The sequence below is a fragment of the Anopheles nili genome, chromosome 2, assembly GCF_943737925.1.
Source record: "Anopheles nili chromosome 2, idAnoNiliSN_F5_01, whole genome shotgun sequence".
In the NCBI taxonomy this organism is placed as follows: Eukaryota; Metazoa; Arthropoda; class Insecta; order Diptera; family Culicidae; genus Anopheles; species Anopheles nili.
In genome coordinates, this window is record NC_071291.1 from 10,190,003 (window position 1) to 10,210,567 (window position 20,565).

Sequence of the window (20,565 nt, forward strand, 5' to 3'; positions counted from 1 at the left end):
TCGGCAGAGCGGTTAAAATTCATGTAATCCAATAGCGAGAATTCACAGCAATCTGCTTGAGAATTATGGTTTGGTTTATGGTAAAGACTCCCAGAACTTTCTCCACCGCGTAGTCGCGACCGACGTGATTTTTTTTATTCATTCTCGGCTTCAAACGAAACATGTAACGGAGATATCGGTGGCAAACAAACCACACAACTTTCCCACAGAACCGCGTGAAAATCTCCCGCCACCCACTTGTCCGCGAACTCTTTCAATGCTGCACCCGTTTAGACGTGGGAGTTAAGGGTTTGGTTAGCTTAAGCTTCTCCACCTGTTGTTACCGCCTACTAACGATACGATCAAACGGTTCACCCAACAGATAGCGGCCCGGCCCGGTGCCCACAAGCTGCGGTGCCTGTTCCGCGTCACGTTCGTGCCAGTTTCGGCGGCTGCTCTCGCCCAGAAGGACCTCAACGCGCTGGACTACCTGTTCCTGCAGTGCTGCAACGATGTCACCCAGGAACGATTCGCACCGGAACTGCAACCCGAGGTGGCACTACGGCTGGCGGCGTTGCACATGCACCAGCATGCGCTTGCGAACAACATCTCGCCCGCGAAGCTGACTGTAAAAACTGTTGAGTAAGTGTGTTTACCATTCGGGGCTCTCTCCGTTCGTTTACAGGCTGGGAAGCGGAGATTTTTATTTATGTATGCTGGTGAAAAAAAAACACATATCTAAACCCCCAACACAGCACAGCAAATGAGATCGCGCGTGACCCGAAAGAAGTGGCCCTCAGGCGCGTCCCGGTGGGATTGCCAAAAGTAAAGCGGAAACGCTACTAAGCTGCCGGGAAATTGAAGGCGGAAAACAAGGGAAAGAATAAGTTAAGAACGCGAAAAGTTGCTCCTTTTCTGTCTGACGCTGTTACAAATCGTCGTCGTCGTCGTCGTCGTCGTTGGGGCACGCTGAGAAACGCAGAAGCGCGTGCGTTTACGAAACCGGTTTGCGAACTTAGGACAGTGACTTGGGCAAAAATCTCGACCTCTCCCGCCGCACCACCGTCCCGACTGCTGCCGCAATTAGTTCAATTTGTGTGCGAATTCCGGCATTACATTTTCGTTCTCGTTTCCATCGCCATCGGGTAGTGCTAAAGGACGAGAGGAGTGTTCAAAAGGAAAGACCTTCACCGTTGCCCGGGGCAACTACTGTTTGCTGAGATTATTTCGGTTTCAGAAATAATGGAGTCGAAAGTTTGGCAACGAGTTTTTGCTCCTGCTCCTCGTGTGTGTGTGTGTGTGTGTGTGTGCTCTCAAAAGTTTTATACACTTGCGAAGAATTTGTTCACACACGAGAAACTATCCCGGGCGCTTGTTACAATGCCAACTTCCGAACTGTTTTTCTTTCCGATTCCAAAGCGGGTTCGTTGGTTCCGAACCGTATACCCTGCTTCTGAAGCACTTACGAAAAAAAGTATTTGATTTAAATTAAACGTGCACTTACATCAGGGAAGTGTGTGTGTGTGTGTGGGTATGCGCCTTTTGTTATTTAGTTTTTCTTTCGCACTAAACAAACGGAGCAAGTTTCGGTTTTCATCTACTCGAAAACTTCTTCCCATAAGACACGGATACCTAAGGAAGGGCCGGAATGTTTTCGACTACCTCTGCCGCTTTTTAATCATATTGCTTTCCTCTACCCCTTCCCAGACGAGAATTTGGACTGGATCGCTTTGTGCCTGCTTCGCTGATCGAAGGAATGAAACGGAAGGAACTGCGGCGACTACTGGGCCACTTCCTGAAGCTCAACTCCCAGATGACGGGTTCGTCGACAAAGATGCTGACCCAGCTGCAGGTACGTCGTGTGGTGGGTGATATCGCTGGGCTGCAACGGCTAGTAAATCGGTTGTGTTTTTATCCTTGCGGAACAGGCTAAAATCCACTATCTCGACATCATCTCCGGACTGCCGAGCTACGGGGCCAAGTGTTTTAGCACGAACCAACGCGATGGTGTCGAGCGCGTTCTGCTCGTCAGCCCCCGGTTTGGGTTGAGCCAGATTGCCGGCATTCGCAACACGGTGGTAAGTATCGCATTACGACGGATTGTGATGTTTCGAGGCGCTAGTCTTCCATTTGTCTCCCCATTTGCGTATCAAACAACACGCGTTGGGTCCTCTCGACTACCAAAAATGGAGGGGACCAAAAATGGAGAAAAATAAATTCACCCCTCTAGCGAGCCCGCGAGCCCTAATTAAGCCTCCGACCCTCTGAAGGTTCCGCTCTGGATGGATTCGCGAAAATTTTTGGCATCCCGCCCCCGTTAGGTGCCGGAAATTTGCTTCCTCCCGGGCTCGCTAGCGCTGGGACGATCGGTTAATGAAACGCAAATCTAGGGCAAATATTTAATGAGAATTTATTATCCACCACGCACCGGAACTAAGGTGTGTGTGGGTGTGTGTGTGTGTATGTGGGCAGCTAGAGAAGGGAAGTGTTGTGTGCCATTGGTGCCGTTGAGTTTCCGTTTGCGTTTCGTACGGCAAACACCACGACCGCCACATTGATGATCAAGAGCGCCAGGAGCCCGCGTTTTCGTCCTGGAAACTGTTTGCCTTTGCTCGGCTGTGCTGTGTGCCCTTCGGCGTTTGGGTGCTCCTGAAGTGGGATGTTCTTATCGCGTAAAACGTGGATTGATCGATGTGTTTAAGCTTCATCCCGAAGCCGGGTTCGCTTCCGTAGCTCCAGCTGTTTGACTTCAAAAATGCTGTTTACCGAGGCATTACTACCGATATAAAGGATAATTACGGGTTTCGGGGCGACGATGACTATCAGCATTGGTGCGGCTCGTCAATGAGCCACCCGAATCGTTTCCGAAGAATTTGCACCGCATTAGAGAGGCACTTTAATTTACGAATCGCCCGATGGCAAGCTAATTTCTTTTGCGTGGCTTAGGCGCGGCTCGTTGGAGTTATGCTTCATATTCCAATTAATTTATTCTTCTTCAAACAGCTCTCTTTGTTTGAAAAAGCGAGCTTAATAAACTCATGGTCTCATGAATGCCGTAAAATAGTCAACGTACATCTCCTTTCGACATAAGTCATATCTCTTTTACGGAAATAGAATTCTCAACACTCGATCGATAAGCGAAGCTTAAAGCTTATCCTGTAGACGAATCACTTTAAATTTTCCACATACCAAAAAAAAGCTCTAAACGCTGCCCGATTCTCATAATGAATACGTTATCGTCGAAAGTTTGCCACATCCCGGGGCGCAATCCACACAAATCTGAACATTTTCCAACCCACATCCCAATCCAAGCAAAGCTGGGGAATCTCCCCCTGGTACGGGGGCATTAGGAATGTGCCGAAAGTTTACCGACGGTTAACTGCTGCCCGGATGGGCTGTGGATTAACGTGTGCACGAATAGTTCAGGAGCGTAGCGGAAGTTTTAAAACTTTTCCGCTCGACGGTGATGGAATATTTCACCTAACCCTCGATTGTACGCCGGACGAACGAAATACGCACTCGCTGTGGGGTCGTTCGGTGGAGAGAAAAAAAAATACCTCCAAGGGAACGGAATTTCTTCCGTTCCTAAAACATACCGAAGACAGGTAGGCTGTCCTTAAATGGATTGCATCAATTTGGCCGAGGACACGTGCGCACCACAGGTACCGAGAAGCTCACTCTGCATATCCGACGGACGGTCCCACGTGCAGGGGTATTTGTTTATCTTCGCTCATGCCCGCAAGTCGTGGCGTCTACAACGAGAGTGATATACACGAATTAGGAGGGCACAAGTTTCGCTAAAACTTCTCAACAAACTTCACCCGACTTGCAACTCCATCCGCGCCGTCACTGTTGCGAGGTAGTTCGGCTTGTGTCCCTTGAGGCGCACCATGATTGATTCTTGGAAAATCTTACCGTTCACGAGAGGGGTTTGGTTTCACCGGAAACTAAGTCGCTCCTTCAAGTCTCTTCTGGAACAGTTGCGAGACTGACACCTCATCTATCTCGTGGAGTGTGCAGTACTTTCCTGCCAATTTGTTTTGCTTCCAGATGTAAGCACAAATTAAGCTTTTTATTTCTCGTTTAGTTTTCGAAAGAGCATTAGAAGCTGTAGTTAGAGGAGAACCTTTGCGAAGAAAGATTTCGTTTCAAAGGCACTTAGAAAAAGGGGTTTATACAATAAATGTTAATACTTAGAAGTGCAATTTTGGCGCAATTTCATCATACCAAAAGCTCACGAACTCCTTCCGCGATCATGTTCATTGCAGCCTCAACCGATCTGTAACCTAGAGGAGCTGATTCGAGTGGTTGTAACGCGCGATGACGACGTCTCCAACACTGTGACCGTGTTCATCAGCCCCGATCGGGTGATCAACTTCTCCATGGAGGATCGAGACGCATCAGAGTTTGCCATCGTTCTGGCAGGCTATTATCGATTAATGGCCGGTAAGTCGTTTAACTTCTTTCTCACGAACTCCCCTTGATGAACTGTGTTCCATTTTCTTTTTGGTTACAGGCAAAGAGTTGGCACTGGAACAAGAACGGGACATACAGATTGAGGACATCGCTCCACCCTACCTTTCGCAACACACGGTCGTCAACAACGGTTGGAGTTACCTACCGTCGGAGAAGCAGACGCACAGCATCGCGTTTCTGATGCCTCCACCATACCACTCAACTGGCTTCCGAAGTGCTACCGGTTCGATCAGCTCCTCCAGCCGGTCCGATGAGTGTGACCGCAACGCGAATAGCGCACGGACCTCGAACAGGAACGCTCGGCCCAGTCTGCAGGAGTACGATTTCGAGGCGAATGGCAAAGAACCGTTGCGTTCGTCGAAAGACGGTACCACCAAAATCGGTGGCATTCCAATGGCCGTATCCGAGGCACGCAACGAAGAGGTGTTGCGACGCGTGGCCGAAATGCAGAAGCTGGTTGAGAGTTCCGAGCGTTACCTAAACGAGCACGGAGACTATGGTCACGAGTTTGAGGTTAAGCCCGGTGGAAAGCTCAACTTCTGGCGGGAAACTTCCGTCGACGTGGACGAAAGCGATTGCGAAAGCCTTAACAGCAGCAAGCAAAGCTCGAACGAAGACGGTCCCGGTGTGTTGAAGCACAGTGACTCACTGACACTGCTCACGGAAACGATCAACCAAGGGTTGGATGGAATCGCGAAGGGGCTCAGCTCGATCTACACCGCACCGTTTAGTGAGCTAAATGGTCGGCTGGAATCGACGACCAGTTCCGCGCAAAATACACCCAAGAGCCAGCGTAAGGTGTCCGGGTTGAGCCAGATCCTGAGCGATTTACAGGCACTTGGGCATGATCTTTCCCAGAGCGAGAGCGATTCGGAGTCGTTGTACACACCGAACAGCTCACCGATACACAAGACGGCTGTGGCGCAAAACGCAGGACTCTCGCTGCCGCAGCACCACATGCAGATGGGTCGTCCTGCGCCATCGAACCCGGCCGCAAACAAGTCCATCAGGACCAGTTTTGGGCTGCACAGCCCAGATAGCGGCTCGGACGGGCGGGACATGAGCCTGAAGGACTATTTGCGCCAGCTGAAAGAAGCGAGCAGTGCCTCTGAGCTCGGTTCGGATGGCACGGATCTCGCGGCGAAGAAGCTGGCCGATCTGTACGGCTACGAGTTGCTCGGTGACGATTCGATCATCGAGTCCGATCCGGACATCATAGATCTACGTTCAATTCCACCACCCCAGACACCAGACGAACTGGACAACCTGCACGTGCTGAGCGTTCCGCCGAGTGGCTTCGACGATGGCAGCAAAGCTGCCGCCGGGATGAATGCCAGCTCGACAAACAACGCGCCCAGTGCCAACGGATCGAGCAACGTGGGTGCAGGCGATCTGGAAGAGTTTCTCAAACAGGTAACGATAGAACCCCCGACGCAGAAAATCACTCCGGCCGTGGAACTGACACCCGAGGAGATCCTCTCGTACATTATTCCACCCCCACCGGGGTTGGGTGAACCGGCCACATCCGCCCCGTCCGCGTCCGAACTCCCGACCAACTCCCCGATCGCGCGACGCCCTATCCAAAACCACGTCAGCACGAACAACAACATCAACACGCTGAAGAATCTCAACTACGGAGCGGAGTCACCGGTTCCAAGGCCCCGGGCGGCATCTACCAACGGGACCACCGGGATGTCGGTGGTGGCTAATGGAGCGATCGCAAGTGCTCTGCTCGCGAAGTACGCCTACGATCCGACCCGGTTCGAGGTGTATTATCCTCCAAAGAGCGAAACGAACACTGGCGGTGGCGAATACGATCTGTATAGTAACAGTTCGGCGGCGGCAACATCCGCTACTGCCGGACCGGGAACGAAAGAACCGAACGGAGTGCATGATCCGGCTAAGGACCAACGTCCTGCCAATGGAGTCGCGAACGGGCACGTGATCGAGTATCCGACCGTTGACAGGAAAGGTCCGTTTTCCTGCTGCGCCAAGTCAAAATCGAAGGACAAGCAGAACGGTGACGCAGAGACTTGCGACCAGCAGCTGCAACAGCGACGAACCTCCGATGTGCCCCTAGCCCTTCCACCGAAACCCTGCCTACACGCGGCCACCTCCAACCAGCCGAGTCCACCTCAACGACCCCCGAAAAGTGCGGAGCTCCAGTTACGGCTCGGTTCACCCGTCCGTTCGCCTCCACCCGCCGCCAACAGGGCCAACGGGAATTATTACGAGCTGGGACCCGATCCACCCTCGCTACCACCCCGTCTCGAACAGTCGCCACCTCCGCCGGTCGCGGTGTTGGCCACACTGCCACCGAAGAAGCCACCGCTACCTCCGGTTCCCCTGAAGCCCTGTATCCTGCGCAGCCCGGTTCCGATATTGAAGAACCTGCCACCACCGCACGCCACCTACAACCACCTGCACCAGTTCCACCACCAGTTCCACCAGGCGCCACCGGTACCTCCGCTGCCGCACCTGCAGCACCACCTCCAGCACCACGGTTCCCTGTCCGCGAACTCCTCGCCGGTCCGGACGGCCGGAATTGGGTCGCCTCATCTTCACCGCAATCCAAACTGTTACAGGGAGATCGAGCGGGCGTTCAACCATCACCGCCCGGACGAACCGGTCGGCACTCCGGAGAAACCACCCCCGGGACCCCCGAACGGAGCCGGTCACCAGCGCTCCCACAGCGACTGCCCGCCGGTTTGTCTGAAGAACCCACCGCCGGATGCTAGGGCGCAACTGACGCTTCTCTGCTCGCCCCAGATGGCCCGCAAGGCGTCCCTTCCCGGACCGGTCGCTTCCCCGTCGCTGGCCGCCGTCGTCACCACGGGTACGGTGACGTTCAGCAACCCGGGCAGTCCGATCCTCGCCAACCGGAACGGGCACGTCCTGAACGTGGACACTCTGATGGCCAAGACGGACGTGGCGATGGCAGGGCTGCTCGTGAAGCTAGACCAGGTAGCTGCGGCATGTTCCGCCGCTCAAACCGCCGGTGGAGGCGCTGCCATCGATGAGGATCGATTCCAGAGAGCCCGCGAGGAGTTGACCGAACAGGCGCTGCAGCTTGTCACCGCTTCCAAGCACCTGGTGGTGTCGATGTCCGACGCGAACCTGACTCACCTACCCGAACACTTGACCACGTGCTTGTCGGCGTTGCGTCGGATCACCGAGCTAGCGCAGGACCTCACCCGGTACACGTCGGCACCACTGCAAACCCGGAACATCGTGCTGAAGATACACGACGTTGCGTCCAGTTTCCGCGAGCTGGCCTGCGTTAAAGTGGGACCGGCCGGTGCTGGCCAACTCGCACTCAACGCAGAATGTCTAGCGAACGTGCTCGCGACTCTGTTGCGCAGTTTGCGCGTCTTCTCACCCTAGCAGGAACAGGAGTAACCGGACGGGTTCGTTTCGGAATCATTCGGTGGCGAAACAAAGGTTGTTAATATAGCTGATAAGTCGAGTGCGGAAACAGACGTCGGAAGTAGTTCGCTTTTGTGCGTTCACACCACGCTCGAGCGCTAGGAGCAAAGTCATTTCCCATTCTAGCATCCACCAAGGATCGGTTAGCGATCCTGTCCCTAGAAATCATATCATACGTTCAACGACCGGCATATCCTGGCAGCACGAATCCGTATCACAAACCAATCATATCACACGTACAACCCACGGCGTTAGCTTCGTCTTCCCAGATCATAACAGGACCACCCCAGCACCGGCATAGGCCATATCCCTACGGGAGGACGCGTCAGAGAAACATGACGCGAAGGGAATCTGCTGTAAGCTAACAATAAACGCTACGCATTAACTTATTTCCTCCCGCGTGGCGCCGTAGTAGGCTTGTGTTAACACACTTCGCTAGGGTTACTTGATACGAAACCTCAGTTTGCCGCACTAACAACTAGTAGATGATCGACATATGTGTGTGTGCTTGGACAATCTACTAGATTCCCTGTTCCGTTTGCCACGGAGGGAATAAAAGCACACAGAGGGGTTTCATTTTTAGGGCGCCGTATTTAGCATTCGTTGTTTGTTGTTAATTATTTCTAATTGTTCTGAAATCCGCCAGCAAAGGCAAAGGATGCAGTTCCTACCCTTTCGGACTAGTTTTGGTTTGTTACTAATTTCCATTTCGTACGCAAAAATATGATCGATTAGAAAAATGAGGATATGTATTCGAAACCGAGAGACACCATGATGCATCAACCGCGTGCGATGTAGGCATTTGAAAATAACTGCAGATATATATGTGTAGTGTGAACGAGCGATTAGGTGTACATACACGGCGTGTACTAGACTACGTTGTAGTACAGGGAGAGGATGGGAAGACATGTAAATAGGTGTAACAATGGCAATGGCCGTTGCAGGATTGTTGCAGATATGCTAGCTATGTTTAAGGCTAAGCAACAAACCCACTCCTCAAGCTAGCCATGTACGTTTCATACAGTCGAAGGTAGAAAGCAATCTCAGATGGTTCAGATAGACGTTTTGCGTGAAAAAAGATCCTCTCAGAACGCCGTTGGTCGGAAAAACCATCTCAACCAATGTAGAAAAGCATCATCCAAAAGGTGATTCTTTCCACTTACCTGTTTCATTTCTCAACCCGATATAAGGTGAGCTCGATTGGAATTGGCGGCCGTATCAAGGTGCACATAATAGCAGCCTGGTAATTAAACAAAACTTAAAATGAAAACACCATTATTGGATAAATTATGGCACCGAATACCGACTAGTAGAGCCGTGCCCGAGCCATGGTTTCATCGGTAGAGCTGCTGAAACGATATTGTTTTCGTTCGTTAATATTATGATAAATAATTAAATTATATTAAGCACCCGCGAGCAAAAACGTACCGAACGCAGAACAAAGGAACAGAGCTTTTCCGCTGCACAATCCATTAGGACAAATTAACTTTCCACAACAGCTTCGTGGGCTAAGGGGCTGGCCCTTCGTTACGTGTTTATGCCATCGTTGAGTTTGTTTTTTACATTCTAATCGGTTTCATTACTATGTTTATGAGCAACTGTTCTGATTGTTGTGTTGGTTTTAGCAGATACTATTAGTAATAAGTAAGCGCCAATTCGCATTCTTGCAAAAGGCATCTTTATACAGTCGAAAAAATTAGGTTTAAATATAGGATGTACTTCTCGTGGTAGCTTGTGCGGGGAACACAGAATTTGTGAACGACCATGATAACATGCGCTTGAGAAGGGTGTGTAGAGACCGTACGGGATGATAGACAGGGGTAGTGATCAATAATAGGCCTAGCGTTTGAGTTGCGAATAAGGAATGGATCCGGCGTGTTTTTTTTTTTTTGTTAATTTAAGGCATAATTATTGAATTCGAACCACCAATATTCCGCCCACCACTTAACGATGGGCGTAACAGTTATTTAACACAGATTCGATTCAAATACCAAATCAACCCCCTAACGCACGTGTCATTATATTTGTTGATCTTTCGAATAGTTTTGCGAGTTCAAAGTAATGCGGTTTATTTGTTGTTTTTTTTCTTATTCAGTTTTTTTTTATCATAACAGCTAGTCACAACCAGCCAAACAGGTGTTAAACAATGTACATAATGTGTAATTTTATTAATATTTGCGTTCACATGATTCACGATCACGGATGTGTGAGAAATGAATGCTCTAGCCTGCATCTTACTAACTGTTAGTTTCCTTCCGTTGCCATTCCATATCTGCAACCGGCGGAAAGAAACGGTTGCATGTCGGAAAATAAAACGCTCAATAATTCTTATAAGCACACCATGGCATAGGTCCTTCGCGAGGACAATTCCAACAATGCTCAGATGAATAACACGCGCAGGCTTTTGCTCGATGCAGTTCAAGAGTGATAGAGTATAGCTAAATATGTATCCAGGACGTTGTAGCACAAACATAAGCTCTAGTTAGCGGGCGTAAGGATATTGCTTCCTTGGAGGTAATGAGTACGGCTGGCACTTCCGGTGAACATTCGGAAGGCACCCCTTGAATCTCCTGTAACGAGTTTGTCACCTGCGGGGGCCGAAGCGTGAGCAAAATCAGACACAACCGAACACTAAACATTGATAGAACTTATCACAAACTCTATTTCTCTTAACACGATACTAAAACACAACCATGTAATATGGACGGCGGAATAAAAAAAACGATAAACAGTGTGTAAATTGTAACGCTCACGCGTTGAATGGCTATGCTAATGCAGAATCGACCAAGAAATAAAACACACATATTGTACTTGTACGGAAAATGGAAGCGAACGAACAGATGAAACGCAGGACGCTAGACAAGCGAAAAACCATTAGATAATTGACTAATAAAATTAGTTAACGTATTTAAAACGCAACCCAGTTGAAACAAAATCGACTCGAATGTTAGTTATCCGAAAACCCCGCTCGATTGTTTGTGAAAGAAAACGCAATGGTAAGTTGTTTGTTTCTTATTTTTTTACGGTTCTAAAATAATCGAAATAAATAAAAATGCATCAAAAGTATTCTTAGTCACTCTTACTGAACAAATCATTATCAAAAAGGTGTGTTTTCATAGCTTCTCTGAGGCGGAAAATCACTGCGCGATCGCTGTCCGCGAGGTCTTACTTTGCGATCTCGCAAAATGGAAAAAACGCGAAATGCCAAAAACGGTGCGCTGCGTTGTAGCCAAAATCTGTTGTAACAGGAGATCAGGATTCCGAAGAGGTTGCATCGATCGAGCCACTCGCGTGGCCTACGTTCTGCATAGCGCTCTCTCGCTCTCTATCTCTCACAAGCACCGGGCGGCAGCCTGGTTCGTGTCCGCGCCTGAGTGGGCGGTACTAACTCATGAGCGCGAAGAAAGTACCGGTGCGTTGAGCGAGAAGCAAGTACGGGTGCGAGTGAGAGCAGGCTGAAGGTCACCCAAACAAACAGCCTGCTGGATGTTCTGCGACCCTGTTACAAAGCCTGCTCATTTTAGTCGGTTTTGGAGCGTTGAATTTTTAGCGAAATTGCTTGCGCAAGCGTCAATACACGGGTGCAATTAGGGCGCACAAGCGTCGACGCACGACAGCAATTAGGATCATATTTAATGATCACATGTTCTCACGCATGAAATAATCAGAAATAAAAACGCCACAATTGAGTTGGTTTGTATGTTTTAGAACACACAAAAAAATACGGTAAAGTGAATTCTCACAAAATGCATGTTTATTTGCGTGTTACACGTGCAGTTATTGCTGACTGTCCGGAGAGCATATTAAGCATACTTCTTACGCTAAAGTGATGAACCTTTAAAAGCTACTTTCCACCCGTACGCTCGATGCGCGCTGCTCTATTTTTTCTTCTTCTTGCCCGCATAGCTATCCACCTGCACCGTCACGTTGTGCACTTTGTGGGAAATTTTGTTAACGTAATAGAGAGCAACGACTGAGAAAAGAATACTAAAATAAAACGGAATAATAATAGAGGTGAGATCGTTTTCAACTGATTAGTTGTAGTTCGGAAAGTACGAATACGTACCACGAAGTAACACACACACGATGCACCATTCCACATGCGAACAGGGCAGCAAGCATACAGAACGACACCTCCGGGAAGAACTTGGCTTGGAATCCGCTACCAAGTACGATCGCCTCCAGATTCGAAACCGCCTACAAGTGTCGATAATTAATGAGATAATGAGATAATTAGTGAGATTTGTATGTTTAGCTATGGAAGCAACTTACGGTTAGAGATAGAATAAACAACCACGATCCAAGGTATCCACCGAAGATAGTTGTTAACTGAGAGGAGGCCAACAGGGGCCGGTACATCTGCATGCCGGAAAAGATTAGCACCGCCGATACAGACGCTAGCAACAGCGACACCGTGGTTGATACAGCTGAAAAGAAGGCCATTATTATGATGGTAGGTTTAAAAGAACTAACTATGCAGCGTACTTACCCATGTTTGACTTCTAATTATTCGCCACACACCGGTGTTTTACATAGGAAACAAGAGAATGAAGCTGGAATGTAAGCACTCTGACGTGGAAATGGGTGTATCACTTGGGACTAGATTGATGGAACAGCGCTTCCTACATGCGATAAAAAGAGTAAATTGGACAAATATTTGACGATTGTGTATCACAGACAACAATAATCTTACCGGAAACACCTATTTTCATTGAAAATCTTACTTATTTATAACTAGTATGTTGTGTCCGATAAAAGCTAGAAGAATATTGACAGCGATTAGAAGCGAATGTGACACATTGAGCAAAATGACACTATACAAAACATAAACAAAATTGGTAGCATTGGGTGTCCATAAAAGTGCATACGTGTTTTTATTCTGTGCTACTTAAAAGTATTTTATCTAAACAATCATGAGCTCAAAAGTTGCTTCAGATTATTATATCAATTTAATCATATTTCAAAGCAAGTATGTAGAATAATTTATAATATAATCGACCTGTTAACAAGGTAAGAAACGTCATCATGTTTGAATCAATCTCTTCCTGATGCAACCTGGATAAAGCCATAGTGCAGTTCAAGTTGTCAACATCAAAATACACGAAAACATCAAAACACATCAATAAATAGAACAGGTGCAAAAACGCAAAGAAAAAAAAACAACCACTCGTTGTGTTTCTGGATAAACGTTTCTAATCAAATACGTCGCTATTTGTAATGCACCTTATCTTCAGCATGTACTGCACCTAGTACTCGAGCCGTTTCTCCCCGCGAAAAGTGCGATACGAATTCCATAAGTTGATGTTTCTTTGCCGAAAGTTTACCGAGATCGATAAAATGTTTGGAATATTATCGGATGTTCTGCAGACGGCTGCCGACGTGGTGAGTGTGTTATGGCCAGTATTTGGCCTATTTTTGCAAACGTGTACATTTTCTACCAATTCGCGATTCTGTTCTTCTAAGAGACTCCGCGTAATATAAACTGCCCAACGTCCCGGCGTGTTTGACTAGAAAACTGAAAAATTCAAACTAAAATTACATAATTAATGTTTGGGTTCCAATGCAGCGGTGCCTGTTGAGCAGTTCAATGCAACAACAGAGTCTAAATAAACAACGCACAAATATGCGTCGCACATGTCACGCTTAATGTATCGTCTTTTTTTCTAATCAACAGCTTGCGCCACCCCCAACGGCACTGCAGGATTTTGACTACCACTATCGGTTGGTCAAGAATTTCTACGTTGCGGACAAAACCGTACCAAAGATACACATCAACGACACCAACATTCCAGCGCACCTCGACCAGATGCTGCAGATTCTGATACGCGAGGAGCAAGGCACGGAATCGAGCGTGAAAGCCGACACCACACCGGATGCCCTTGAAGCAACGCCAACCGGCACGGAAAGGCCACCGAAGGTGAATCAAACGCCACCAAAGGCAGAGTGCATGGAATTCGTGCTAAGCAACCGACCGCTCGATGTGCTGATAGAGTTGGCCGTAAACGACACACCTCCCGGAGCGCGTTACATCGTGCTGAATTGGGTGCGACGGTTCCTGTCTTGTCTCAATTGTCCACCACTGGGGCACGCCAGCATCTTTCAGCCCGTGCAGCGGCTAGTAGAAATCTGTAACGGCACCCACGCCTCCCCGTACGAGCGGGAAGAGATACTGTTCCTCGAGACAGTGGCAGGGTTGGTGCGCAAGGATTCGATACTGGTCAACCTGTTCCTAAAGTCTCACCATCATTCCGCACAAATGCTGTCCAATTGGAAAGGGCTCGGCGTAAACAAGGCTCCGGTAAACAATCCGCTGTTCGTGAGCACCAAAATCGAGTACGATTCGCGACGAATCTCGCTGGTGGCGGATGACGGCGGTGGCCCGTCGGAGAGTGCACCCGTGGGAAGGCCGTACCGTGATAACAACCCAGTGGCCGATAATGAAGACGACGGTGGCAAAGGTGATCTCGAGAGCTGTGATTGTGACGATGAAGACCACTTCATCCTCTTTGATGCGATAGTTAGTTATTTGGATAGCGCGGTAAGAAACGGGACTAAATAGCTGCTAAAAATCAAAAAGATTTTTATCCTTGTAAACGGTTTTTCCGCTCTGTTTCCCAAATACAGGACAGCACCATAGTCGTGCGAGCGTGCGAAGGCGTTCTCATACTGGCGTCATTACCGACGCTGCAACAATCGTGCAAAGCGATCCGGAACACGATCAGCCGGTTCGCTACCATGATGGCATCGCGGCTCGCATCAAACTGTCAGCAAATCCCGGAGGACATGGACACGGGTGATATCGAGGATGCCAACGTAACCTGGGGGCTATTTCCTCGTGATCCCGAACAACCACACTACATCGGCAGATATCAGCTGACGGCGTTTCTCTGCTGGTTAGATTATTGCGATTGTTTGCTGAAGGAAAGTCAGCTGCTTGTGCCCGAGCTGGGACCACGTGTTCGTGAGGAAATGCTGATCAATTACGTCGAACCGGCGCTGTTGGGTTGCTTCGCTCCCTTCATGCTGGTGCTTACGGCCAAAATTATCAAGAAAACCCAATCGAAGGCGCTACTAGACGGTATGTAACCCTTTTGCGTGGATTCCGAATACTCTGCAGCGTGTGCAACGAGTAAATTATTGATCTTTTCACAGAAATTGCCAACTGGCTGATTGGAGAGGACGAACTGATGGATGTGAATAACTGTCTGCTGACGATTCTGATCGAAAATGCACACGAAAACACGGACATTCTGTTGCCGACGTTGCAGTTCGTCGAGGTGAGCACTCGCGGTAGCTGTTAGCACGCCCGTGACAACACGTTTAATTGTCCCCATGTTTCGTATCCTTGCAGTCGTTGCTTGATAATCCGCACGAAAAGATCTTGCACGGAATGTTGTTCTTTTACATCAACAACCGCGGTTACTACGACGTAAGCTCGCAAACAATCCAATCGTGGTCGGACGAGGAAGATAACCGTGAGCGACGGCGTGGTAGTGCGGAAGATCCGATCAAGTCCCGCACGCTTGCACCGAGCAATATCCTGCGCGTGATTAATCAGTACGTTATTTGCGAGCTTTGGGCTTTTCGTTTGATTAACCAATTGTCCTTCTGTGTTCTTGCCATGTCCCTACGCTAGTTTTCTGCTGTTACTGCCACGGCAAATCATCAACGATGCCGGTGGCATATGCTACGAGGAGTACATGCAGGACGCGAATCGCCATTACCAAACATGGATCAAGAAGACGCACGGTTTCACCTGGCCAGTGGAAGCGATATGGCCAAGTAGCGGCGAAACGTCCCCGCTAGCAGGCAACAGCGTCGAACCATCGGTTTCGGTGACATCCGGCTTAATGACGGTCGTTCCACTGCCTCCGGTGAAGCTGCCCAAAAGCAAACACCGAACGAAGTGCGGTTCCGACAGCTACGCAAGTGTCGATTTGCAGACGTGCGGTGATAGTGGTATTTCGGAGGAAAGCTTCTACGAAGGACCCCTGCTTAAGCTGCTGTTTTCGCACATAAAACAGATGAACACGCAACCGTACGAGTTGAATCTGGCCGTCATCGCTATCCTGTCCAAGTTGGCGCTGTTCCCTCATCCGTACTTACACGAGATTCTGCTCAACCCGGAGATCCCGGTGGCAGCCGGTGCGACGACGCTCTGGTCCGTGATGCAGTTCCTCTCCCGTCAGCTACTGACGGAGATCCCACGCGTGGAGGGGTTCCAGGAAAAAATCAAAGACACTGGCCGACGGTTGCTCTCGAATCCGCCTCTATACCACAAGGACTGCGAGAACGGTGAACCGGCGGGACATTCGAGGGGCACCGGAGCGACCACCGAGGAGGAAGATGAAGAAATCAACGATCCACTGTTCGAGTCGATCGTGGTGTTGGAGGAGTTCTGCAAGGAGCTAGCGGCCATCGCCTTCGTAAAGTACCATCACGCCAAGGAGTAGGGTGCTCCGTACGCTTGAAAACGGTGGGAAAAAATTGGAATACTTTGACTAAGTAGTGTAAATTCGATTCGGCTCCCGAATATTTCCAGTGCTTAATTTATTAGGCGTTCTTTACCACGTCCCAGCCCTTTTCGCCCCTGTTCTTTGAGGACGCACATTAGACGTTAAGTAGTGCAATACCGTTTGGGATCCGTCGTCCGTTGACGAGTTTTATGTTTTTCTATCTTTTTATGTGCGGTCTTCAATTGTGTCCTATCTAGTCGTCGCCAAAAAAAAACAAACCGCGCAATGTAAACCATTGGGGGAAAAATAAGAGAATTTAAACACACAGTAGTGGTTATTTTTTTTTTTTGCTTGTATAGTAACATTCGAAACCACGTGGAAATGATGATGCCAGTACTAGATAAACTCTATAACTCTACATCTCGTAACTATATCGATAAGAAAATTAATAACGGACCATCAGGTATCATTCGAACTGGAACTGGGATGTTCAGCTCCTTCAATTGAACGAATGAATCACGAACGTTAGTGAAACGAACTGTATCGAAAGCGCTCCTCATATTTACGCTAACTCGTTCCATCTGCGACAGAGAATTAAATTGATTTTTTTATTCGCACACTTATTGCTGATTAGGGTGTCCCCTGTTGAGGATAGTTGAGGGTATCTCTCTTCAATTCCATTCTTTTCTACTCGTCATACGTTTCGGTAATACCATAAAAGGCCTTCCTTCAGATTCTTTGGAGTGCTAAATTTTCGGGGATCTTCTCGCAAGCGATTTGGTATTTTGAGCAATTTTCATAAAATCTCACACGTGCTGTGTATGCCACGTTTGAACTTGATTACTTTCTGATCAATTTTTGCGATACTTATGAGGAACGAAAAGCCATTTAAATTAGCCTTATGTCATCGATAGCAGCATAAGCATTCCAGTCAAGTAGATGAAATTTATTTGAAAAACTCACCTCTCGAAACAGGGAAAATAGAACACCCAAAAAGAAGCATATTTTTTCCAAACTACCCCCGTTGGGTGAGAGAATATCCCGGTAACGTAATCTGGCTATCAAGTTTAGCCCCATAATGCCAGCCGTTCGAAAAGCTCGAAGATCTTTTGTAGGAAATTCGATCTTCTCCTGGTTCCTCTCCACCTGATGAAGCTCGCGGCGAGCAGACGGATGAGAATTGTGTTTTTCCGCGCTCGTTTCCCGCACGTTTCTCATCCGTACGCTCGTTGGCCTCTCTCAAAAACGGCCCTTCCGCACAATGGGAAGCCACACGTGGTCGAAATCTCTCGATTTAAATCATCAAAGTGATTTAATGGAAAGCATCGCTGTGAGATGATGAATTAAATACAATATTTGTTTCAGAATGCATACGACGTATTCCATCACCTTCACAAACCCCCTAACAGTACGCCCAACAAGCACTTTGCTCTCGTGATTTTCCACCCCCTGTGGAAAGCCTGTAGGGTGGTTGAGTAAAATCCAAACGGTCGAGCTCACCCATGTGTTCAGCCCACTGTGCAACGGTCATTGTTCCGCTCTGAGCTGCGAAGCCACGGAACAACGTCGACCCGACGACTCCCGTGGCGTGCGGTTCTGTTCGTAGTTTTCCTCCGCCGCGAGTGGACGTGTTTTCTCGAGCGAAGCCCTCACGTTGCCAGCCGTCACCACCCCCCGCAAGAAACGTACGTTCCATCCGGTTCACTTTTCGGCTGCATGTGTTGCCCACTGGCCAACAGTGCGTGTGCGTGTGAGTGGTGTGTGATTCTGCTCCCCCATCCGGTGGGATGGGGGTTGAATTTTCAACGCATTATTTTCACCCCTCACGCGAATTGACGGGGCGAGGCCCTGGACTGGATCTTTAGGTGTTGGGTGGGCCACCCCTTCACGGTGGGGATGAAACCAAACAGGAAAAGGAAACGAGAAAGAGAGTGAGAGAGAGAGAGACAGAGAGACAGATAAATAATAACAGTACCGCGGAAAACGCGACCGTGCCACATCGAAGCATGCCGTCTGTGAATGCGTGTATGTGTATGTGTGTGCGGAAAAATGGCACACTTGATCCGCGGAAAAAGGCATCCATCCCGCTCGGTGCTGCGTTAGATCGATCACAAACGAATCCGATTAGAAGGGAAAACTAGTGCGGTGACGCTTTCATCCCTTCTTTCTTTCGCTGCTTCTTCTTTTTCACTGTCTTCCCCTACAAAGGGGCGCCGAGAGGTAGTCGAGTTTGTTTCGTGGTTGCCCACTGTTGTTGCTGCTGCTGCTGCTGTTACCCCCTTATTTGTGCACCCTCTCAGCCCAGTTTACCCGCGTGGTCCCCGCGTGCTACGGTCGCATGATTTTCCGTGCCCTCGCGGTCGGTTATTCAATGCGTAACATCGGAGAAGGGAACGCTTGCGTACGTTCGTGCTTCAACCCCCTTTTTGTGGGTGTGTTCGCGTGTATGTGTGCGCACAAACGCACACACACGTATGCATACTTGTGCCATTATCAGCTATCATCGCCAATCGCCGCCACTGCATAGGGCGAAATTATCATAAAGCACCGACTGGCACAGCATTATGCCTATCATTTTGGGCCCGCCAGGTTGTGCCCTCACGTTCTGATCCCAGTTTGCCGGTCTGGCGCACGTCCTTTAGCGCTTAGAACGCCTGAATCGACCGTCAAGTGAAAGTGTTGCGGAAAGCAAAAAAAAGGAGAGCGAACAAAAAAAACCCTTCAACAAATGCCACCAGCACGGGAATCGAATCAACAGGGGCTACCAGGCGACACGCAATCCGCCTGCCCGGGGGAGGCCGGTACACCACGACCGAGGATACAAAAAAAACGAGGGTCTGAAGGACGGAAACTGAAACATACACGGCCATACTCTGACCCTTTCTCCCAACGCGTTGTGGCCACGCCGAATGCCACCTTCTCTGCGCACGCTCGTCGGGGTCGGGGAAAATCGCAACGAAAAAAAAAGTAAATTAAAACTCCCCGTCCCGTCCTGTGACGGTCGGGTAAGTGAAATGGACGAACCGACACACGAGGGTACGAACGTTTGTGTTTGCGCGAGGCAATGTTTGCGAGTGGAAAACTATCCCGTTTTGCGGGACGGGAGATGGTGAATATGATAAAACCACCCAACCATCAAACATTCACCGACGAACGCGAACGAGGGGTTGTGAATTTCCACCCTATGTGAGAAACCCCCGGTAGTGAGACGCGCGCCTCCTTCACGTGCTCACATCTCACGCGTCTCAGCTCACGGTGAGAAGAGCGAGCGAACGAGAGTAACCGTTAGGAGAGGAAAAACCGATTGCATTGCTGCCTAGCGAACCGGGGGTGGGGTGATAAATCTTTTTTTTCTCCTCCCCTCTCCCCCTAGCGGTTACATCCACTGACGGAACAGCCGGCCATTGACTTGAGCGGTCCCTGTTTGGCGTCCCGTTTTGGCGCTGTGTGAGAAGGGAAAAATCTCCTCCCGAACCGAATAGCGTGCTATAAAAATGGACGAGAAATAGCCGGAAAAAAAGAAACCGTGTCTTCCCGATGGTCGTGCATTTCCCGGACAACGGGGAGAATGGTCGGGTGCTCAGAAACTGCCCTGCTCACCGCGGTGCGCTATCTTCTCGATCGACCGAACGATGTGCTATTTTTAGCTTTTTTTTCATGACTTTCCACCGACCGGGAAATCGCTCCGTCCGCCAGCGGCTCCGCGGTCTGTCGCATTTCCCGGTCGATTTGTCCATCTTGGGGATACGCTTCGTCTTGGTTTCGGTTTCGATGTGGTGGCATTGAACGTCGTCTACCACGACCAAAGATTATCTAATTTTAAGGGTAACAGTTTAAGGTGACGGCATAAAATTAGCTCCCAATATGCCACCGTTTCGGGAACGGATTCCCGTGGCCGTGGTTGTCGTAGATCGTGAATCCTGCTACAGCCGTTTGTCGGAGCTTCTCCACATTCGATGCGGCACAATTTGTGCTTCCTTGAAGCGCCCCTTCGCAATCGAACGATCAATCGTCCCATTGGACCTATTCAAGGCGTATGTGCTTGGGGTTGAAAAAACACAATCTCGACATCTCGACCACCCGCCAGTCAGTCGGTTAATTTCGGTCACGCATCGAACCGATGCTTTAGAGCAACATTTTGTTATGATTTCCAACGTCCCACGGCGTGCTGGCGCTGATGGTGCTGATAATGACCCCCGACCGATCGTTGGTTCGTTATCGGAATCGT

General features: G+C 49.2%; 3 protein-coding genes across 3 annotated transcripts in view; 2 read left to right on the top strand and 1 right to left on the bottom strand.

Annotated features, from left to right (window-relative positions):
- LOC128730669 (uncharacterized) overlaps nucleotides 1-7,839 on the top strand; it is a 53,821-nt gene extending 45,982 nt beyond the window's left edge. Inside the window, exons 7-11 of the mRNA XM_053823744.1 lie at nucleotides 362-621; nucleotides 1,687-1,831; nucleotides 1,908-2,057; nucleotides 4,248-4,425; nucleotides 4,496-7,839. Of these exons, the coding sequence (XP_053679719.1) occupies nucleotides 362-621; nucleotides 1,687-1,831; nucleotides 1,908-2,057; nucleotides 4,248-4,425; nucleotides 4,496-7,839 (4,077 nt within the window). The remainder of the gene's footprint in view (nucleotides 1-361; nucleotides 622-1,686; nucleotides 1,832-1,907; nucleotides 2,058-4,247; nucleotides 4,426-4,495) is intronic.
- Nucleotides 7,840-11,635: 3,796 nt separating this feature from the next.
- On the bottom strand, nucleotides 11,636-12,626 carry LOC128731311 (protein KRTCAP2 homolog). Its single transcript, XM_053824421.1, has 5 exons — nucleotides 12,575-12,626; nucleotides 12,371-12,503; nucleotides 12,154-12,308; nucleotides 11,948-12,078; nucleotides 11,636-11,868 (listed from the first exon to the last, which is right to left on the bottom strand). The coding sequence occupies exons 2-5, from the start codon at nucleotides 12,372-12,374 to the stop codon at nucleotides 11,760-11,762; spliced, it is 399 nt and encodes a 132-aa protein (XP_053680396.1). The 5' UTR covers nucleotides 12,375-12,503; nucleotides 12,575-12,626; the 3' UTR covers nucleotides 11,636-11,759.
- A 547-nt stretch (nucleotides 12,627-13,173) lies between these two features.
- On the top strand, nucleotides 13,174-16,662 carry LOC128732027 (FHF complex subunit HOOK interacting protein 2A-like). The gene is made up of 6 exons (XM_053825186.1): nucleotides 13,174-13,263; nucleotides 13,556-14,419; nucleotides 14,506-14,959; nucleotides 15,034-15,158; nucleotides 15,233-15,438; nucleotides 15,518-16,662. The coding sequence occupies exons 1-6, from the start codon at nucleotides 13,183-13,185 to the stop codon at nucleotides 16,332-16,334; spliced, it is 2,547 nt and encodes an 848-aa protein (XP_053681161.1). The 5' UTR covers nucleotides 13,174-13,182; the 3' UTR covers nucleotides 16,335-16,662.
- Nucleotides 16,663-20,565: the final 3,903 nt, after the last annotated feature.